The 18554-nt window shown below is 41.4% G+C and overlaps 2 protein-coding genes across 2 annotated transcripts; one reads left to right on the forward strand and one right to left on the reverse strand.

The window, feature by feature from the left end:
* Positions 1–242: 242 nt before the first annotated feature.
* Positions 243–1579, forward strand: LOC120418664 (uncharacterized). The gene is made up of 3 exons (XM_039581114.2): positions 243–390; positions 451–593; positions 657–1579. The coding sequence occupies exons 1-3, from the start codon at positions 276–278 to the stop codon at positions 1455–1457; spliced, it is 1059 nt and encodes a 352-aa protein (XP_039437048.1). The 5' UTR covers positions 243–275; the 3' UTR covers positions 1458–1579.
* A 1703-nt stretch (positions 1580–3282) lies between these two features.
* Positions 3283–16908, reverse strand: LOC120418660 (choline transporter-like 1). The gene is made up of 6 exons (XM_039581107.2): positions 16547–16908; positions 5243–6317; positions 4902–5181; positions 4681–4843; positions 4395–4616; positions 3283–4335 (listed from the first exon to the last, which is right to left on the reverse strand). Exons 1-6 carry the CDS (start codon positions 16652–16654, stop codon positions 4099–4101), a joined length of 2085 nt encoding a protein of 694 aa, XP_039437041.1. The 5' UTR covers positions 16655–16908; the 3' UTR covers positions 3283–4098.
* Positions 16909–18554: the final 1646 nt, after the last annotated feature.

Raw genomic sequence — 18554 nt, forward strand, 5'->3', positions numbered from 1 at the left:
GCAACGTATGTTTTGCGCTTGCAACACTGCCAGTTTTGCTGGGCGTAAAGGGCGGTTGGTGTCCAGCACGTTTGGTGTCCAGAAACATTGGCCAATCTGTTTGCCTTGACAATCTGTAATGACAGTTGGAGAAGGGAAGCGTCCACGAAAGGCGTGACGTGGGATGTTCATGAAAACCGTAACATAATATAACAGTCAACCTCCAACTGACACGAGTCAACCATCATCCCCCTCCTTCTCTTCTGTCATGCTGCGCAGCAAAGCCGTTTGAATTTATGCTTTCCCTCCCTCCTCACCCACCGTTATCCGCCAGCCACCATCACCACCACAGAGAGTGTGTACAAACCGCCATTGAAAGTTCGTTGCATTTTGCGCTCCGGAATTTAAAAGGTTTCTAACTAATTTGCGGATTCAAGCATAACAGTTGCTGATTGTGGTTTTATTTGGTAGATTGGAACTTCAGAATGGGCATTTTTCACAGCAAGATAGCTCCAGCCGCGATCAAAGCCCCGGAGCAGCAGCTGAACAACCAGCTCCAAGATCCGCGCTCACCAACGGTAAACATCAACCGAAGTCCCATCGGAATCGCTGAGGTATGTTTTTTATTTGGTTTAAATTACTTTGATTGATGCTAAAGTTAGTCTTATGCGCTTCAGATTCTCGAAAAACCAATCATAACAAAGGTGCGCGACCTCACGGCGGATCTAACGGAAATCCTGGACAGCACCCAAACTCCGATCCGTCCCGAAAACGCCGCCGGTTCCAAGCTGCAGTCCCTGCTGGATCCCCGCTCGCCCAGCTCATTCGATCGTACCCCGCTGATTTTGTCCTCGGCCGGTGGCCAGCACGACGAAAGCAACGCGTCCAACGTTGGTCTGTGCGGGACGTCGCTTGAGTACGAGGAAATCAGCTGCGACGAGGGCACCTTCAGCGAGGTGGACGCCGTCGTCACCGAAACGCCCAGTTTGTTTAGCGACATTAGCTTAAACACCGAACTGAAGGCGGACATCGAGTGCATAATCCAGGGACTGCACGACGCCTCAGGTAAAGATCCTCGCTCGCCCTCGATCAACATCCAGCGGACGCCCATTGTGTTTGAGGAGAAGGACACCAACGAAGAGAAACAAGACGAGGAAGATCAGAAGCAGCGCGAAGAAAGCGAAACAAGTCAAACCGCGCAAGACAAATCCACTCCCATCGTCATTCTTCAGGACGAAAATGTCGCCGCAGCGGTAACTCCCGTCAAGGAAAAGCTCGAAAGATTGGCCATCAACTCGGCCACGCGGACGCCGCTCGGGTGCGTGACCAACGTGAAAAAGACCCCGGCCAATATGCGCAAGACGGCCCTGTTTGGTCAAATGAAGAAGAACAATGCCATCGGCGGAAGTGCCGAGATTGTGGCCAAGAAGCCGCTGCAAACGCGGACCTCCAAAATTCCGACGCTCAGAATGAAGTGAATGCTGACTTTTTGAAACTGTGCCGTGATGTTTTTTTTTAATGACGCTAACTTTTACTTTGTAGTATATTTCATTCCCTTTTATTGTCGGTTTTAGAAAATAATAAAACATTGAAAGTGAAATTGCATTATTTTTTTTTTATTTTTTATGAGAAAAAAAATATGAGCATAAGCATAACAACGACCAACAAAATAGACGAGCCGGTTCACTAAAAATAGCTAATGAACCACGACTCAAAAAAAGAGCCTTGTTTCTTTTTGAAATTTGAGCCTTTAGAAAGAACCGTTTAAATGGAATGATTTTCAAACTCTTGTCTATTTTTTAAACATTTTTAAAACCATTGGCAAAGTCACATTAAACAAGTAAATCTTCCAACCCTTAAATTTTCTAAAATTTTAGGAGATCTTCTCTCCAATGCTTTTTAAAGATCGAAAATTGGTTGAAAATTTGATTTTTGGCGATTTTTTAAATCGAAGCCTGTTTAAAGGCGAGGTTGGGTTATGGTTATGTTACAGTTACCTATCTTTATTTTTAGTTTTATGTTTCTTCTGCTAATGTTTCCTAAACGCCCTTATCAAGCCTGAGAATCATGACCTAAGTAAAGTAGATCTCCTTTCGTTATTGATTTTTTTTTAGAATTATAAAAAGTTTTTGGATCGATTGAAATAGTAGTTAATGCAACAAGTTCGAAAAGAGGATTTTTTCAGCACGAGTCGTACAGTTATTCAACGAGGTTCACCGAGCTGGATAAATACGAAGAGTGCTGAAAAAATCAAGTTTTGCAACGAGTTTCATACAACATTTTTTGCAATTCCGAAAAAAACCCTTCGAGTGAAATTATAAGTCAAATGTTCATGTATTTTGTCAATAAATCGTTCAAATAAAATAAATGTTTCAAAGTATTACTTTTCAAAACAAGTGCTGAAAAGTTCAACTTTTCAGCATCAATTTCAGTGCTCAAAAGTAAAACTTTTCAGCACTGATTTTGAAAAGTGTTGCTATTCGATTCTGTTATTTTTGGTACATAAAAGTAGGCTTTTTCGTCGTTCAAGAATGAATTATAAATTTTAAATTTTTTTTTATTTTAGAAATTTTTAAAAAAATTGAAATTGGTCCGAAAAATCAGGGGGCAAAATTTTGTTTCAAAGAACTTCAAAATGTTAAAGTCCAACCAATTGAAAACAATTAGAAATGCATTTTCCTGCGTTTCAAATCATATTTAGCATGGTTGGGATCGATCAAAATTATTTAATTTTTTTGTGAAATTCCAATGTATAGCACGCAAAAAAATGTTTTTCGGTGAAAAAAAATCTCTTCAATACTTTGATATTTTGAAAACTAATGATTGTAAAACAACTTCAATTTTCATTCAAATGTTGAGACCATGGCTTGTAATTTTTATATATATATTTTTTTTATTTTGTTGCTCTCTTTGTATTATCACAGGTATTTACTGCATTCTGCTAAAACGCTCAACCAAACCATTCAAACAAGTTTTAAGGCCTGTATCGTTAAACAGCAGCAAGATAGAACCAGAGAGAAGTACTCTTTGGATTAGCTGTGGTCTCATTGGAACAACTAAAAGAGGCTTTCTGTCAAGAAGGGACGAAATCCTATTTTTCAAAGTTTATTTCATGTTTTTTTATTCTAGTGGTTTTACAATGTGTAGTTGCGCTTAGAGAAATCATTGGATACAATAAAATTAGCAATTTTTAATAATATTCTTAGAACCCAATTGCAGGTCGAATTTTTCCGTACACGATCAAAAAATTTCTGTTTTGTATTTCGGATGAATAAAAAAACATAGATTTCACATGCAATATTTCACAATAGTTTAAATTTATTAGTTGCATCTTTCAATATACTTTTTTTAATATTTCACTTTCCAACCTTAAACTGTATAATATTATAACTTAGCGATTATACACATCTCTAAACTGGCTGTGATTATTTGCATCTTCATTCTCTGTTTTGCACAATCGGAAAACTCTGGCATCGACAAAAAACATCAATATCGGAATAAAAATCTGTTCAAAAATATATTTATAAACTACTCTAACAACGAAAAATACAGTAACACCATCTGATTGTTGTTTTTTTTTGTTTTGTGTGCTTGTTTGCTTTGTTGTGTGATTGAACTGTTGTTGCTGTTTGCTTAACAATGCGAACGGAAGGCTGTTTGAGGTTGGGAAAAAATCCTTATTGGGACAGTTGAGAGAGATGTAATTTTAAGGTTTTTTAGTTTTAGTTTTGTTCGCGCATAAACTATCTTAGTTTTTAATAAATATTAAATAGAGCATTCGAATTTGAAGAACTTGATATTAAAAAATAAACATTTGAGCTTATCCGAGGGGAGATAACGTTAAGTAATGTTTCAATGTGTGATTGTTTGTGTGCGTGTGTAAATATAGTAAAATGTATCAATGACCGTTGGAAATACATAAACTTTGGATGGATTGTTGTACCGTTCCGGCGCGTCCCGCTCAAGCTTGCTCAGCCTACCAAAACAGAATTGGTATTCGTAGACGACGTTGAAGCACACATTATTCGAAGCACTCGCGGACCGAACCGGCGGCGCGTTGGTCGGAGAGGAGATACACGGTTGTGTTGGTTCACTTTTGAGTTTTCGCGGGCCGCTTGCTTAAGCTTTGTCGTTGTTGTCAATGTCGATGTCGGTCATGTGCAGACTCTGCACCGAGAAGGGCTGCTTGGTGATCGGGGTCATTTCGACGACCTGCATGGGCGCCTCGACGGCGTCCGCCTCCTGGACGGGCTCTTCGCCGAGCAGGCGGGCCAGGTTGCTTTCCCGCCAGCGGCCCGAGTTGCCGTTGATGTTGCGATCCTCGCAGACGCACAGGAAGAGCGTGTCCACCACCATCTGAAAGGTAGATTGTGTTGATCTTGTTCTAAAGGTGTTCAACTCCAAGATCACGTTACCTCATACAGCGACAGGATGATGTGCGCGACGAAGAACGAAAACACGGTGATGACGATGACCGGCGCCATGTAGAAGTTCACGTCCGGATTGTCTCTTAGCATCAGGATGCTAATCAGTCCGCAGAGCGCGGCCACGGCCAACTTTCCGAGGAACAGCACAAAATCGCCGATGCCGTTGATGGTGGCCACTTGCAGCGCGTTCGTCACCAGTGCGTTCCATGCCTAATCGAAAAAGATTCTCCAATTAGAACAGAGTTGATTCAACAACCCAAAACTAGAAACTCACAATCTTGGCCGCCGGACAGAAATTCACACTCTCGATCGCGATCACGGTGTACGCGTTGTGGTTCAGATAGCGGATGAACTTCTCCAGCAGCCAGAAGCTGCAAATGCAGCACCTGAGACAGCAGCTGGCGCACTCGGAGCCCTCGTTCTGGTGGCGTTTCAATCTGGAAGAAGTCGGTTATGAAAAGACACCAACACGTCTTCAAAGATCAATCAACTCACTTGGTGTACAGATAGGTTAGGATCAGCCGCGGAATCTTGAACAGCGTAATGATGAACGATCCCTTGGCCACCGAGCCGAGATGGTACTTGATCAGCTTGCCGATCGACTGCAGCACCGGAGTGTCGGTGGGCTTGCGGAAGTACCAGTACGCGACGGCGCCGGCGATCGCGAGCTGCTGACACGCGAAGATGAACTCCGTCGTCCAGATGAGACCGATGATGTACAGCCAGAGCATGTGGCGAAGGTAGTCCGCTTCCGGGTATTCGACGAGGTCGAAGGCTGCGAGGGGGAAAATGGGAGGTTAGATCACTGGCTTACACTTGAAACTAATCAAACTCACTTTTGTAGGTGTTGTTGTCTGCGGGAAGATCGCCCGGTTTAGGCGTTACGCTAGTATTGGCCGGGTTCTCCTTAAGCTGGGTAAAAGGCAGCAGCGGACGAACGTTCGGGTAGTTTGAGGTAGCTAAACACACGATCACCACCACCCAGAAGGTGAGGAAGATCGCTAGCGCTATGCAGGCCAACAGCGGCGGTCCAGCAAGGCCGGGCAGTTCGATCATACACTTGCCGGCTTCCTCGAACAGAGCCGCCAACCCGCTGAGTTTCTCGCGCAAATAGTAAATGATAACGAGCAGAATGATCATGATGCAGGTCGCCAGGATCGCCAACACGTAGATTGTGCTTTCGTTACGAACGAGCTCCTCCAGATAAGACAACTTCGCATCCGTATCCATCGAGTGCTTTGCCTTGTAGTAACTCCACCAAAGCACCCCCGTAATCCCGATGCTAGCGACCGCGACAAAGATACAAATCAACCACGAAATGATCGACGTCAACCAGTGCAGCATCGTTATCAAAATGATCGAAAAGATCAAACTCAACCCGCAAACCAACACCACCGTCGGCCATGTCTTATAAAGATCGCTAAACACCTGCTGCGCCGCACCCCAAGAGTTGATCAACGCGTACATGTCCTTCACCTGATGCAACGGAGCATTCTTCCCGCTCGGAATACACCGGTGCAGCACCGGCTTCGACTTGTACACCGGGATCGTCGGACACGGCCCAGCGAACGCAAAGTACTTCGGATCGCTCGACTGCTGCGTCTTCAGCAGGCTCATATCAAAGTCATACCGGCAGTACTTCGTATCCCTATCCTCATAGTACTGGTACAGCGCCATCGAACTGTTGATCTGCTGCTTCGGGCACTCCTTCACGCAAATCTTCAACGTCTGCCGCAGCTCCTTAATATCCAAGAAGAACACATAAGGCTTGTCCACCGTGTTCATCCCGGACAGCGGAAATTTAGCAAACTTCTCGTTACTTTTGACGCCGCACGTGTTTCCAAACGAATCGTACCCATTGATGATGCGCAACGGGTTGCCGTACACGAACGAAAAGACCGCCACCACCAGCTGGAACGAGAACAAAACAAAAATGAATTTTAATTGCAAACATTTAAAAGTGAGCGGCACCGGGAAGAGGAAGTGCGGGGCGCGGTGCGCGAGTGTGACACATAAACTTGAATTTGAGTCATAGAGTGGTTAATCGTCGTATTCGATCTCAGAAGTTGATGCAAGCGGATCATGCGATCTTGTTTCGCTGATTTAAAATGTTGGGAGTAGATCTGCTAGGGCGAAATACCTACCAAACCTATGTTTAAATTCGTAATTCGCAATTTTCAGTAAAAAAAAACCATATTTAATTCACCTGATGGTGGTTGGTGCCTTCGTCACATTTATATAGTATATTAAGTTGTATTTACAAATTTGTTTTGAGCATGAGCATGAGCATGAGAGACCACCCATGGTTGTCCTTCTCCGTTGCTGAACAGGACCATAATATCCCATCAGCACAACCGGTCACACGCTTCAACGATCAAATGATGTTTCCCTTATCAACAGCATGCATGAATGCGCTGAAAAGATAAAACATCACGATCATCAAAACTAGAGCCGGTGCGAATAGGAAACAGTCGTTGGCCACCAACGGCGCCCGCCATGTCAGTTTGTAGATCTCGAGGGAATGGGACGGGAATGTTAGTTAGCACAGGTTGCTACAAAGGGTGGGTTCTATACGATATCCACACCCCCGCGTGTGCCGGAAAACTACTTCTACTTGGGATTTTGTTAGTGGGTAAGGGTAATGGCCAGGATTCAACATAGAGGATGATGATGCGACCCAATAATCAAAAAATTTCGTTTAATGGTGTGATGTATTATGCATTCTCAAGGCAAATAGTCGGATTATGCGAATGAGACTATTCCCGGTTATTTGGTGTTGAGTTTAGCATAAATGATTTAATCTTAGACAGCCGTGTGGAAAGATAAAACCAACTAAAATGCGAAAACGCGAAACCGCCCGGATCGAAATACACACACAATCGGGGGGACAACAAAGACGGAAACGGCAACGAAAATCCTGCGCGAGGACCGCGATGCACACCGTTCAAATTCTCCAACTCAACTGTCCTAAGTTGTATTTACAAATTTGTTTTTACAAAAAAAAAAATTAACTCCTTTTTTCAACAACTTCCCAAAATTTGGGGACAATTGGTTTTGTATTGTTTTTTTTTTTTAATTTAAGAAAATCACTTTACACCCTACAATAAAAGGTCATTTGAGAACCCATCCAACGATGGGTCGCATGTTTGATCCGGATATCATTTTCTGTAAAAATCTGAGATCCGGCTTATGCATAGTGCTAAAATATGACTTTAGTGCTCAAAACTGTTGATGGGGTGTTCAGATCTTAATTTTTTCTAAGCTCACCTTTCAGTCTTTCAATAATCCAACTCGACGGGTCGCATAATATACCCGGCCATTATTTTCATTATAATATCTGAGATCCGGCCTCCAAAAGGTACTCAAATATCACTTCTGATAGGGTTATCAGATCTTCAATCTGTTTGGCTCATTGTAAAGGTTTTTCAAACACCTGTCCAAAAATATATAACAAGACAGGGTTTCTTACAAAAACCACCCTTTTTACAATCTTCCGGACATTATCCAAAATCGTTTATTTAGCATAACTTTTAAAGTACTTATCTAAACTTCATAATATTAACTAGGATCTTATGGGATCCCAATTGAGACTGCTAGAACATTTCGTGACTTTTGTGGGTCGCTTTTTATCGTTAAAATTAGTGACAAATAAACTTTTCATACAAAAACTTCTTCTTTAAATCGCTAAAAACTCGTCAGTATTAACTCGGATCGTTTTACCGTCTTCGACAAAGTTGTTGTCTAATCTAATCTAACACAAACGCGCGAAAGTCAAGCACTTTTCTTGTCAATATTCATAATTGCAGTACATCCGAGAACACCCGAAAATATATTGCAAAACATAAAGCGGCCAGCCCTACTACGTTGTGTTTACCGCAGAGAGGATTCTGAGAACGGATCAATTTTCACAGAATCTACAAGGGAGGAAGGATGCGTGGACATACCGTACCAAACGCTCCGGTTGATGATTGCTTTTGTTTTGTGTAGGGTGTGTTGAGTGAAAAAATATATAGTTATTAAATCAAAATCAAATTATTCGCTCTACAGCATTGCCTTGACGTTCTCGATTGCGAGATTCCTACTCGAAACTAGGTGTCCGAAGGCTTGAATGTTGAGGCAATTGCAAACCTCTTTTCACACCTGAGTTTCCATCCACCCCGGGATTCGAACTGACGACCTTTGGATTGTTAGTCCAACTGCCTACCAGCGACTCCACCGAGGCAGGACCCAGGACTCTAGGTTAGACCGGAGCCAACATTTACTTCCCCGTCCGACGGAAGCCTTGATCAGACAAATCTCGTCTCGAAAATGTCGAGGGGACTATCTGGGATCGAACCCTGACCGACTGGGTGAGAGGCAACCACGCTTACCCCTACTACACGGTTCCTGGCAAACACAAAAAAACGAGTTTGTTTATTTGTTTGCCGTAGTCTAATAGCTCCTTAATACATCCTCAACTCCTTGACTTTGATCATTAAATATATTGAGTAGGGCGTAGATTAAAAGAAAGCATAATGCATAAAGTTCAATACTAAAACAATAATTGTAAGTTCTAAAGTAAAAAGAAGAAGTTTGAGGTAGTAATTCATAAATTTAGCAAAATCAAATACAAATGTGTAGTGATGGAGCTTGGCATGTAGAAATGTGAGCACCCCTAGCATAATATCTTGTAGCGAACAGTAGTATTGGTGTGCTGGCATGTGCGAGAACTCGTATGGTAGTGTGAGTGACAGAAAGAAAAATAAATCAGTCTTCTGCTTTGCTTTGGCCATAAAACACGCGTTTTGAATTGGCATCCGAAATCCGCGAGAAAACGACCGAAATATGTCCGTCTGGTCACGACAATGGCGCAAACAGCGCTCCCGACGCGAATTATAGTGAAAATTGTTTGCAAGGAAGAAATTGTGCGATGAAAATGTTCATTTGCTGTGGTGTTCGACTGCTTAGGAAGCCTTAATGGCGCGTGTGTCCCTCGCAGCAGGGACCAGTGGAAAAAATAATCCTAATTGTAATCGTGTGAAACCATCGAGCAGTGATTTTGATTGATATAGGACGAAAATAACACGGAGCGTATTACCAGAGGCAATGATTTTATTGGTAAGTCAGTAGCGGCGAGATTGGCAAAAGCTAACAAAAAAGAACAGCAAGACGGCTGCGTTGTTTGTTTTCATTACTTTCCCTGTTCAGTTAAGCGGTGTTAGTCATGGTTGAAGTGGGACCGACATTTGTGTAAGCATTCTTATTATAGACGCTCTACTATCAGACCGATGTCAGGCCGATGTTTGACCAAAAAGTTATTTTTTGTAGGATGAATGCTGAAAGTTGCATATGTACAATAAAAGTACGCGGCAAGGCAGCCACGAATTGCAAGCCGCACTTTTGACTAAATACGTGCTGTCAAATCCCATACTTTGTTTCGTTTTTGCTGTTGTTCTTCTACCAATCGTTGGCAATGTTGTTAGTTTTATTTTCGACTGCTCTACACTTGCTGATAATAGCTGGCAACAATGTCTACGGCACATTCTTAAATGCCGTGCGGCGTTTAAATTGTAAGAAACAGACAGTATTTTGTGGATGGCGCCGAACAAGATCATATCCGTGGTTTTAAAAATAGATGATAAAGTATTTTCTGACAAGTTTTCTTACATATAACGACTCCGCGAAGGCGAATGGTTCAATTAGAGCCAAAACGTCAATATAGTAAACCAGTTTTGATAACGATCAAAAGTGTATGATGGGCATGTAACATTGTTGATGGTTTTTAACAATACGTTTTATGTGAATTTCTGGTAACTTAAGTGTACATATTTTTTAAAGATGTGCCCTTTAGGTTGTGGGTGCTGTGTTCAAAAGGAAATCAAATTCGTCCGTCATAACTTGCATGCGTTTCAACTCTGTTTGTAAACAAAGTTGTCTCGAGATTCCTTAGACGATTGGGTGGTTGATTGTGAGTATTTTGAGTATGAGAACCATGCAAAGGTAAGAAAGATTGTAAGAATTTCGAAAGAGTAGGGCGTGGAAATGGACTAATAAGCTTGAGTCCCCTGAGAGGGTAGAGCATGAAAGAAGGATCAGTAAGCTTGAGTCCGCTGAGAGGGTAGAGTGCGGAAGTTGGATCAAAAAGCTTGAGTCCCCTGAGAGGGTAGAGTGCGGAAATTGGATCAAAGGCTCGAGTCCCCTGAGAGGGTAGAGCGCGGAAGTTGGATCAGAAAGCTCGAGTCCCCTGAGAGGGTAGAGCGCGAAAGTTGGATCAAAAAGCTCGAGTCCCCTGAGAGGGTAGAGCGCGGAAGTTGGATCAAAAAGCTCGAGTCCCCTGAGAGGGTAGAGCGCGGAAGTTGGATCAAAAAGCTCGAGTCCCCTGAGAGGGTAGAGCATGAATGAAGGACCAGTAAGCTTGAGTCCCCTGAGAGGGTAGAGCGCGGAAGTTGGATCAAATGCTTGAGTCCCTTGAGAGGGTAGAGCATGAATGAAGGATCAGTAAGCTTGAGTCCCCTGAGAGGGTAGAGCGCGGAAGTTGGATCAAAAAGCTCGAGTCCCCTGAGAGGGTAGAGCGCGGAAGTTGGATCAAAAAGCTCGAGTCCCCTGAGAGGGTAGAGCGCGGAAGTTGGATCAAAAAGCGCGAGTCCCCTGAGAGGGTAGAGCATGAATGAAGGACCAGTAAGCTTGAGTCCCCTGAGAGGGTAGAGCGCGGAAGTTGGTTCAAATGCTTGAGCCCCTTGAGAGGGTAGAGCATGAATGAAGGATCAGTAAGCTTGAGCCCCTGAGAGGGTAGAGCGCGGAAGTTGGATCAAAAAGCTCGAGTCCCCTGAGAGGGTAGAGCGCGGAAGTTGGATCAAAAAGCTCGAGTCCCCTGAGAGGGTAGAGCGCGGAAGTTGGTTCAAATGCTTGAGCCCCTTGAGAGGGTAGAGCATGAATGAAGGACCAGTAAGCTTGAGTCCCCTGAGAGGGTAGAGCGCGGAAGTTGGATCAAAAAGCTCGAGTCCCCTGAGAGGGTAGAGCGCGGAAGTTGGATCAAAAAGCTCGAGTCCCCTGAGAGGGTAGAGCGCGGAAGTTGGATCAAAAAGCGCGAGTCCCCTGAGAGGGTAGAGCATGAATGAAGGACCAGTAAGCTTGAGTCCCCTGAGAGGGTAGAGCGCGGAAGTTGGATCAAATGCTTGAGCCCCTTGAGAGGGTAGAGCATGAATGAAGGATCAGTAAGCTTGAGCCCCCTGAGAGGGTAGAGCGCGGAAGTTGGATCAAAAAGCTCGAGTCCCCTGAGAGGGTAGAGCGCGGAAGTTGGATCAAAAAGCTCGAGTCCCCTGAGAGGGTAGAGCGCGGAAGTTGGTTCAAATGCTTGAGCCCCTTGAGAGGGTAGAGCATGAATGAAGGACCAGTAAGCTTGAGTCCCCTGAGAGGGTAGAGCGCGGAAGTTGGATCAAAAAGCTCGAGTCCCCTGAGAGGGTAGAGCGCGGAAGTTGGATCAAAAAGCTCGAGTCCCCTGAGAGGGTAGAGCGCGGAAGTTGGATCAAAAAGCTCGAGTCCCCTGAGAGGGTAGAGCATGAATGAAGGACCAGTAAGCTTGAGTCCCCTGAGAGGGTAGAGCGCGGAAGTTGGATCAAATGCTTGAGTCCCTTGAGAGGGTAGAGCATGAATGAAGAATCAGTAAGCTTGAGTCCCCTTAGAGGATAGAGCGCGGAAGTTGGATCAAAAAGCTCGAGTCCCCTGAGAGGGTAGAGCATGAATGAAGAATCAGTAAGCTTGAGTCCCCTGAGAGTGTAGAGCCAGGAAGTTGGACCAAAACGCTCGAGATGGATGAAATGATGATTTTGTTGGAATATTCGGAAAAGGAATTTCCAAAAAATGTGATAACAGATGGAAATTATTCAACTGATTAAGACAATTTTGATTTTCAATCTTTTGAAGTGATGATTTAAGAAACGATAGGTTTGTAGCCTACACGACTTAAATCGGAGCTCATGATTGGATTTCAGGGAAGATGGGATGAAATGATGATATTGTGGGAATATTCGGAAAACGAAATTCCGAAAAAAAAAATTGTAACAGATGGAAGTTATTCAATTCGTTAAGGAAATTTTCGGTTTTCAATTTTTTCGAAGTGATCATTTAAGGAACGTTAGGTTTGTAGCCTACACGACTTAAATTGGAGCTCATGATTGGATTTCAGGGAAGATGGGATGAAGCGATGATTTTGTTGGAATATTCGGAAAAGGAATTTCCAAAAAATGTGATAACAGATGGAAATTATTCAATTGGTTAAGAAAATTTTGATTTTCAATCTTTTGAAGTGGTGATTTAAGAAACGATAGGTTTGTAGCCTACACGACTTAAATCGGAGCTCATGATTGAATTTCAAGGAAGATGGGATGAAATGACGATGTTGTTGGAATATTCGGAAAACGCAATTCCAAAAAAATGTTGTAACAGATGGAAGTTATTCAATTGGTTAAGAAAATTATCGATTTTCAATTTTTTCGAAGTGATGATTTAAGAAACGATAGGTTTGTAGCCTACACGACTTAAATTGGAGCTCAGGATTGGATTTCAGGGAAGATGGGATGAAATGATGATTTTGTTGGAATATTCGGAAAAGGAATTTAAAAAAAATATGATAACAGATGGAAATTATTCAATTGGTTAGGAAAATTTTAGATTTTCAATCTTTTGAAGTGGTGATTTAAGAAACGATAGGTTTGTAGCCTACACGACTGAAATCGGAGCTCATGATTTGATTTCAGGGAAGATGGGATGAAATTATGATGTTGTTGGAATATTCGGAAAAAGAATTTCCAAAAAATGAGATAACAGATGGAAATTATTCAATTGGTTAAGAAAATTTTCGATTTTCAATCTTTTGACGTGTTGATTTAAGAAACGATAGGTTTGTAGCCTACACGACTTAAATCGGAGCTCATGATTGGATTTCAGGGAAGATGGGATGAAATGATGATTTTGTTGGAATATTCGGAAAAGGAAATTCCGAAAAATGTGGTAACAGATGGAAATTATTCAATTGGTTAAGAAAATTTTCTATTTTCAATTTTTTCGAAGTGATGATTTAAGAAACGATAGGTTTGTAGCCTACACGACTTAAATCGGAGCTCATGATTGGATTTCAGGGAAGATGAAATAAAATAAGATGATGTTGTTGCAATATTCGGGAAAGGAATTTCCGAAAAAAATGATAACAGATGGAATTTATTCAATTGGTTAAGAAAATTTTGATTTTCAATCTTTTGAAGTGGTGATTTAAGAAACGATAGGTTTGTGGCCTACACGACTTGAATTGGAGCTCATGATTGGATTTCAGGGAAGATGAAATAAAATAAGATGATGTTGTTGGAATATTCGGGAAAGGAATTTCCGAAAAAAATGATAACAGATGGAAATTATTCAATTGGTTAAGAAAATTTTGATTTTCAATCTTTTGAAGTGGTGATTTAAGAAACGATAGGTTTGTAGCCTACACGACTTGAATTGGAGCTCATGATTGGATTTCAGGGAAGATGGGATGAAATGATGATGTTGTTGGAATATTCGGAAAAGGAATTTCCGAAAAAAATGTGATAACAGATGGAAATTATTCAATTAGTTAAGAAATTATTTGATTATCAATCTTTTGAAGTGGTGATTTAAGAAACGATAGATTTGTAGCCTACACGACTTGAATTGGAGCTTAGGATTGGATTTCAGGGAAGATGGGATGAAATGATGATGATGTTGGAATATTCGGAAAAGGAAATTCCGAAAAAAATGTGATAACAGATGGATATTATTCAATTGGTTAAGACAATTTTCAATTTTCAATCTTTTCGAAGTGATGATTTAAGAAACGATAGGTTTGTAGCCTACACGACTTAAATTGGAGCTCAGGATTGGATTTCAGGGAAGATGCGATAAAATTATGATGTTGTTGGAATATTCGGAAAAGGAATTTGAAAAAAAAATATGATAACAGATGGAAATTATTCAATTGGTTAGGAAAATTTTAGATTTTCAATCTTTTGAAGTGGTGATTTAAGAAACGATAGGTTTGTAGCCTACACGACTTAAATTGGAGCTCATGATTTGATTTCAGGGAAGATGGGATGAAGCGATGATGTTGTTGGAATATTCGGAAAAGGAATTGCCGAAAAATATGATAACAGATGGAAATTATTCAATTGATTTAGGAAACAATAGTCTTGTAACCTGGACTGGAAATTAAGCTTTTAGGAAGTTTCGATAAAATGGTGAAAGTGATCGTTTCTGGGGCAATTTTCAAAAGAAATTTTAGAGAAAATGTGAAATGGGATGTGAAGTATGTGGGAATTTTAGATGAATGTTATTTAAGTTGGCAAAGAAATTTAAGTTTCTCAATCTTTTGAAATGATGATTTGAACGAATTCATCATAGAATTTAAAATAATGTCAGCATATTTAAACTTACAATTAGATCACATATTGTCTGATATGAGCCAAACGAGAAGTTTGGATTTTTTTTCTTGTATATTTTCAGATTATTGACCCATCGACGTGGTACGTGTTGAAACAATTCAACAGAGACCAGAAGCCTGTGGGTTCGAGCGTGTATAGTTTCCAAGATCAACATCGTTTGGAAATCGAGGACAGGACGAGATTTGACGAGCATTCAGCTATAGAAGTGTAGTATTTTATTGTTTATGAAAAGATTCAGGTTTTTGCGGCCAGGTTAAAATTGGCTTTTCCTGACATAAGAATATAAAAAAATAATAATGGCAAAAAAAGCAAATAGAATGATAATGTACAGCAATGATGTTTTACTGTAACAAAGGGATAGTTTTCTTTACAATTGTTCAAATAAAAAAAAAAGGAAAAAGAAGAGTGTAGGGGAGAACGAGGATGTAGTGATGGAGCGTGGCATGTAGAAATGTGAGCACCCCTAGCATAATATCTTGTAGCGAACAGTAGTATTGGTGTGCTGGCATGTGCGAGAACTTGTATGGTAGTGTGAGTGACAGAAAGAAAAATAAATCAGTCTTCTGCTTTGCTTTGGCCATAAAACACGCGTTTTGAATTGGCATCCGAAATCCGCGAGAAAACGACCGAAATATGTCCGTCTGGTCACGACAAAATGGTTAATAGAAATGGATATCAACCGAAGAGAATGCAACAAGGTCAATGCAATTGCGTGCTTTTGAGCATCGATCCTTGGACTGCAAATCTATTTTGAAATTTTAGCCAAATTACTTCAGCTTCACTTACACACAACGATATTATCGTACTTTATTAAGAAGCAAACTTAGAATGCGATAAGCGAAAGAACTGTGAGAAAATATGTATCATAAATGGATTGGGACGCTTGTTAAGTTGTGTTATCGGAAGGTTATGGTCAATAATGTAAAAATAAACTTGCTCACACTGTGTTTGCGGTATGTTCCTCTATTTAGTTAAATTTTAGTAATTTTATTAAAAAGGTTTGTTTCAGCTTTAGAAACAGTAGGAAACAAATCTTTAGAACATAACATGATTATATTACTTTTTTTGCAAGTTGATTAGGCTAGCAACATATTTTGCTATAGCATATGCTCTCAGAAAATGAGGTTCAATTTTGAATGAGCAGAACGTTTGATAATATCAAAGTACATAGTTGATTGATTCATTTTTGTATAGTTTTGTACTTGTATTAACTGTTCAAGAAGGCAATTCTAAACTGGATATCAACAAGTTACGGATGATTGCATCGATACGAAATACGCTTTTCTAGTCATCATATAAATGTACGAACGAATAAATTTTCTTCTGCCGCTATTCTGTCTCGAGTCGACAGTACAATAACACTTTGCCCGCTATCCAAGGGTATTTGCGCGATATTATCAAGATTCCACACAAAGCATCATATCAAACGCCGTCCGGTCCCTTTAAACACCCTCCTGCCACCCTTCTGTTTTTGTGACCCACTTTCCCAGTTATGTTATGTTTATGCTGAACCAGAAGGCTCCATTCTGTCCCATCCCGGCTGCTCTTTTTCCCAACGACGTCATCGCTTTTGCCACGGCGACCCGACCCGGGTGTGGCCTGCCCGCAAAGATCCATGTTTGGAAATAAAGTCGACGTCATCGTTTTGTGGTCGGCTTAAGTGGTGTGACTTAAGTCTTCCCAACCCACCCACTTGTCTTTACTTACCAGCGCAATCCAGAACAGAACGTAAACGACGAGCCAGAAAATATCGGTACAACCGCGAACGGCCGTAGGCTGATGCTGCTCGCTGGGTTTGCTCTCGAAGCAACCCATCGCGACTTCCGGCCGGAGTCTTCTCACCGGGGCTTGAAACTCTCAAACTTCTTCCCTCACGTCCGCGGGCTCTATTAGCACTCTCTAACGCAATTATCGACTGTGTCCCGCACTCTAATTAAACCACCTTTTACAGCAGAAATTCCATCGAAGTGACGCGATCGTTTCCGTCTTCTACACACTACGTTGCGGTTCTGGGTTCTCTCCGCGAATGCGATGATGGCCGCTGAATGCTGATGCTCCTGGCCTGGCTCACCCCCACCGAACACTTTTGTGAATGTATTTGTTTATTGTTTTGATGCGCGAGGCGGCGTCGGTTTTCAAGCGTACACGATGAGACGGAACAAATCAATCTCAAGCTTAATTTTACTGAAATTACAGTTCGAAATTTTGATGTAGGACTACGTCGCAGGCTCGATGAAAAAAAATTACTCAAAAAACGACGAGTTCCTCGTCAAAGTGTCCTGATGCAAATCAAGTTCGAGCTCCCTGTCTGTCAGTTCAATTCGAATTGTGAAACGGAATTTAATTAGATTATAATTAAAAATCTGTTTCAGAATTCGAATTGGGTCCTAAAATGAAGCTTAGATTGCTGATATTATTGTTTACTGCGATAAAGGTTATTTTTCTGAGTACAATGACCCTTTGTACAACCACAAAGAGTTTAAAATGGATTTTTAAATCAATTTTGAAAAATTAACCTCGCGGTCTTTCTTGACAGAAAAGTTCCTACTTGACAGCTCGTTCCAAGGGGCCCATAGTTGATCCATCGAAAAAATGTTGTCTTGTCCAAAAAAAATAATTGCATTAAAATGAAAAAAAGTGATCAGAAATGGTTTTTAATCGTGTTTTTTACCGTTGAACATAAAAATTAACATAGGGCTTTAGTACCCAATTGGGGCCTAAAATTAAGCTTAATATTTTAATATTGTTGTTCACAATGATAAAGCTTACTTTTTAGAGTACAATCACCCTTTGTTCGACCGCAAAGGATTTAAAATTGATTTTTTTAATCAATTTTGAAAAATAAACTTCACGCATCCCTTCTTGACAGAATAGGTCCTACTTGACAGCTTGATCCATCGAAAAAAAATGAAATGGCTTTTAAACGTGTTTTTACTAGTGTACATAAAAATCTACATAGGGCTTAAGGACCCTATTGTAAACCTCTTTTTACACTTAAGCTTCCATCCACCCAGGATTCAAACTGACGACCTTTGGATTGTAAGTCCAACTGCCTACCAGTGACACTTGTCCAAAATCAAGATGGCTGTTTGGCACTTTGACAGTTCTTCCAAATTTTCGCAATCATGAAAGAACGAGATAGCATGCTGAGCGAAACTTCGATGAAAATACTTAGCATGCTTTCTCTTTCACTCTAACGCACAGCATGCAGTTCATCGAAATTTTCGAAAAACATCGTTGCCTTACAAAACATCGTGGGTTTACGGGCTTCCGATCTGGGTGGGTACCAAGACAGGACCAGGGTGACGACCTGGACTGAGCTAACGACCTAACCTCTAGGTTAGGGCCAACATGTACTTCCTCATCCGACGGAAGGCGTGATCAGACAAATCTCGTCTCGAAAAATGCCATCGGGACCTTCTGGGAACGAACTAAGTCCAACTGGAGTGAGAGGCAACCACGCTTTCCACTATAACACCGGTCCCGACCAGAAAGCTCTTACTGATGGCTCAAATCTGAAAGATGCTTCAATAACTCGGTTTTGACGAAAACTGAGGGATTTCGATTGTGCGTGCAGGACAAGGTAGGCAAGAGATGTTAGCCGATATGTGTTCTCAAAATCTACCCCTATCCCCCTAAGTTCGACCCATCATGTTCCCACTTTAGGTAAACATGTCAAAAAGTTCTGTTTAAAACCGCGTGTTGTCGTTCAAGT

The sequence above is a fragment of the Culex pipiens genome, chromosome 3 (genome assembly GCF_016801865.2).
Source record: "Culex pipiens pallens isolate TS chromosome 3, TS_CPP_V2, whole genome shotgun sequence".
NCBI classification, from domain to species: Eukaryota; Metazoa; Arthropoda; class Insecta; order Diptera; family Culicidae; genus Culex; species Culex pipiens.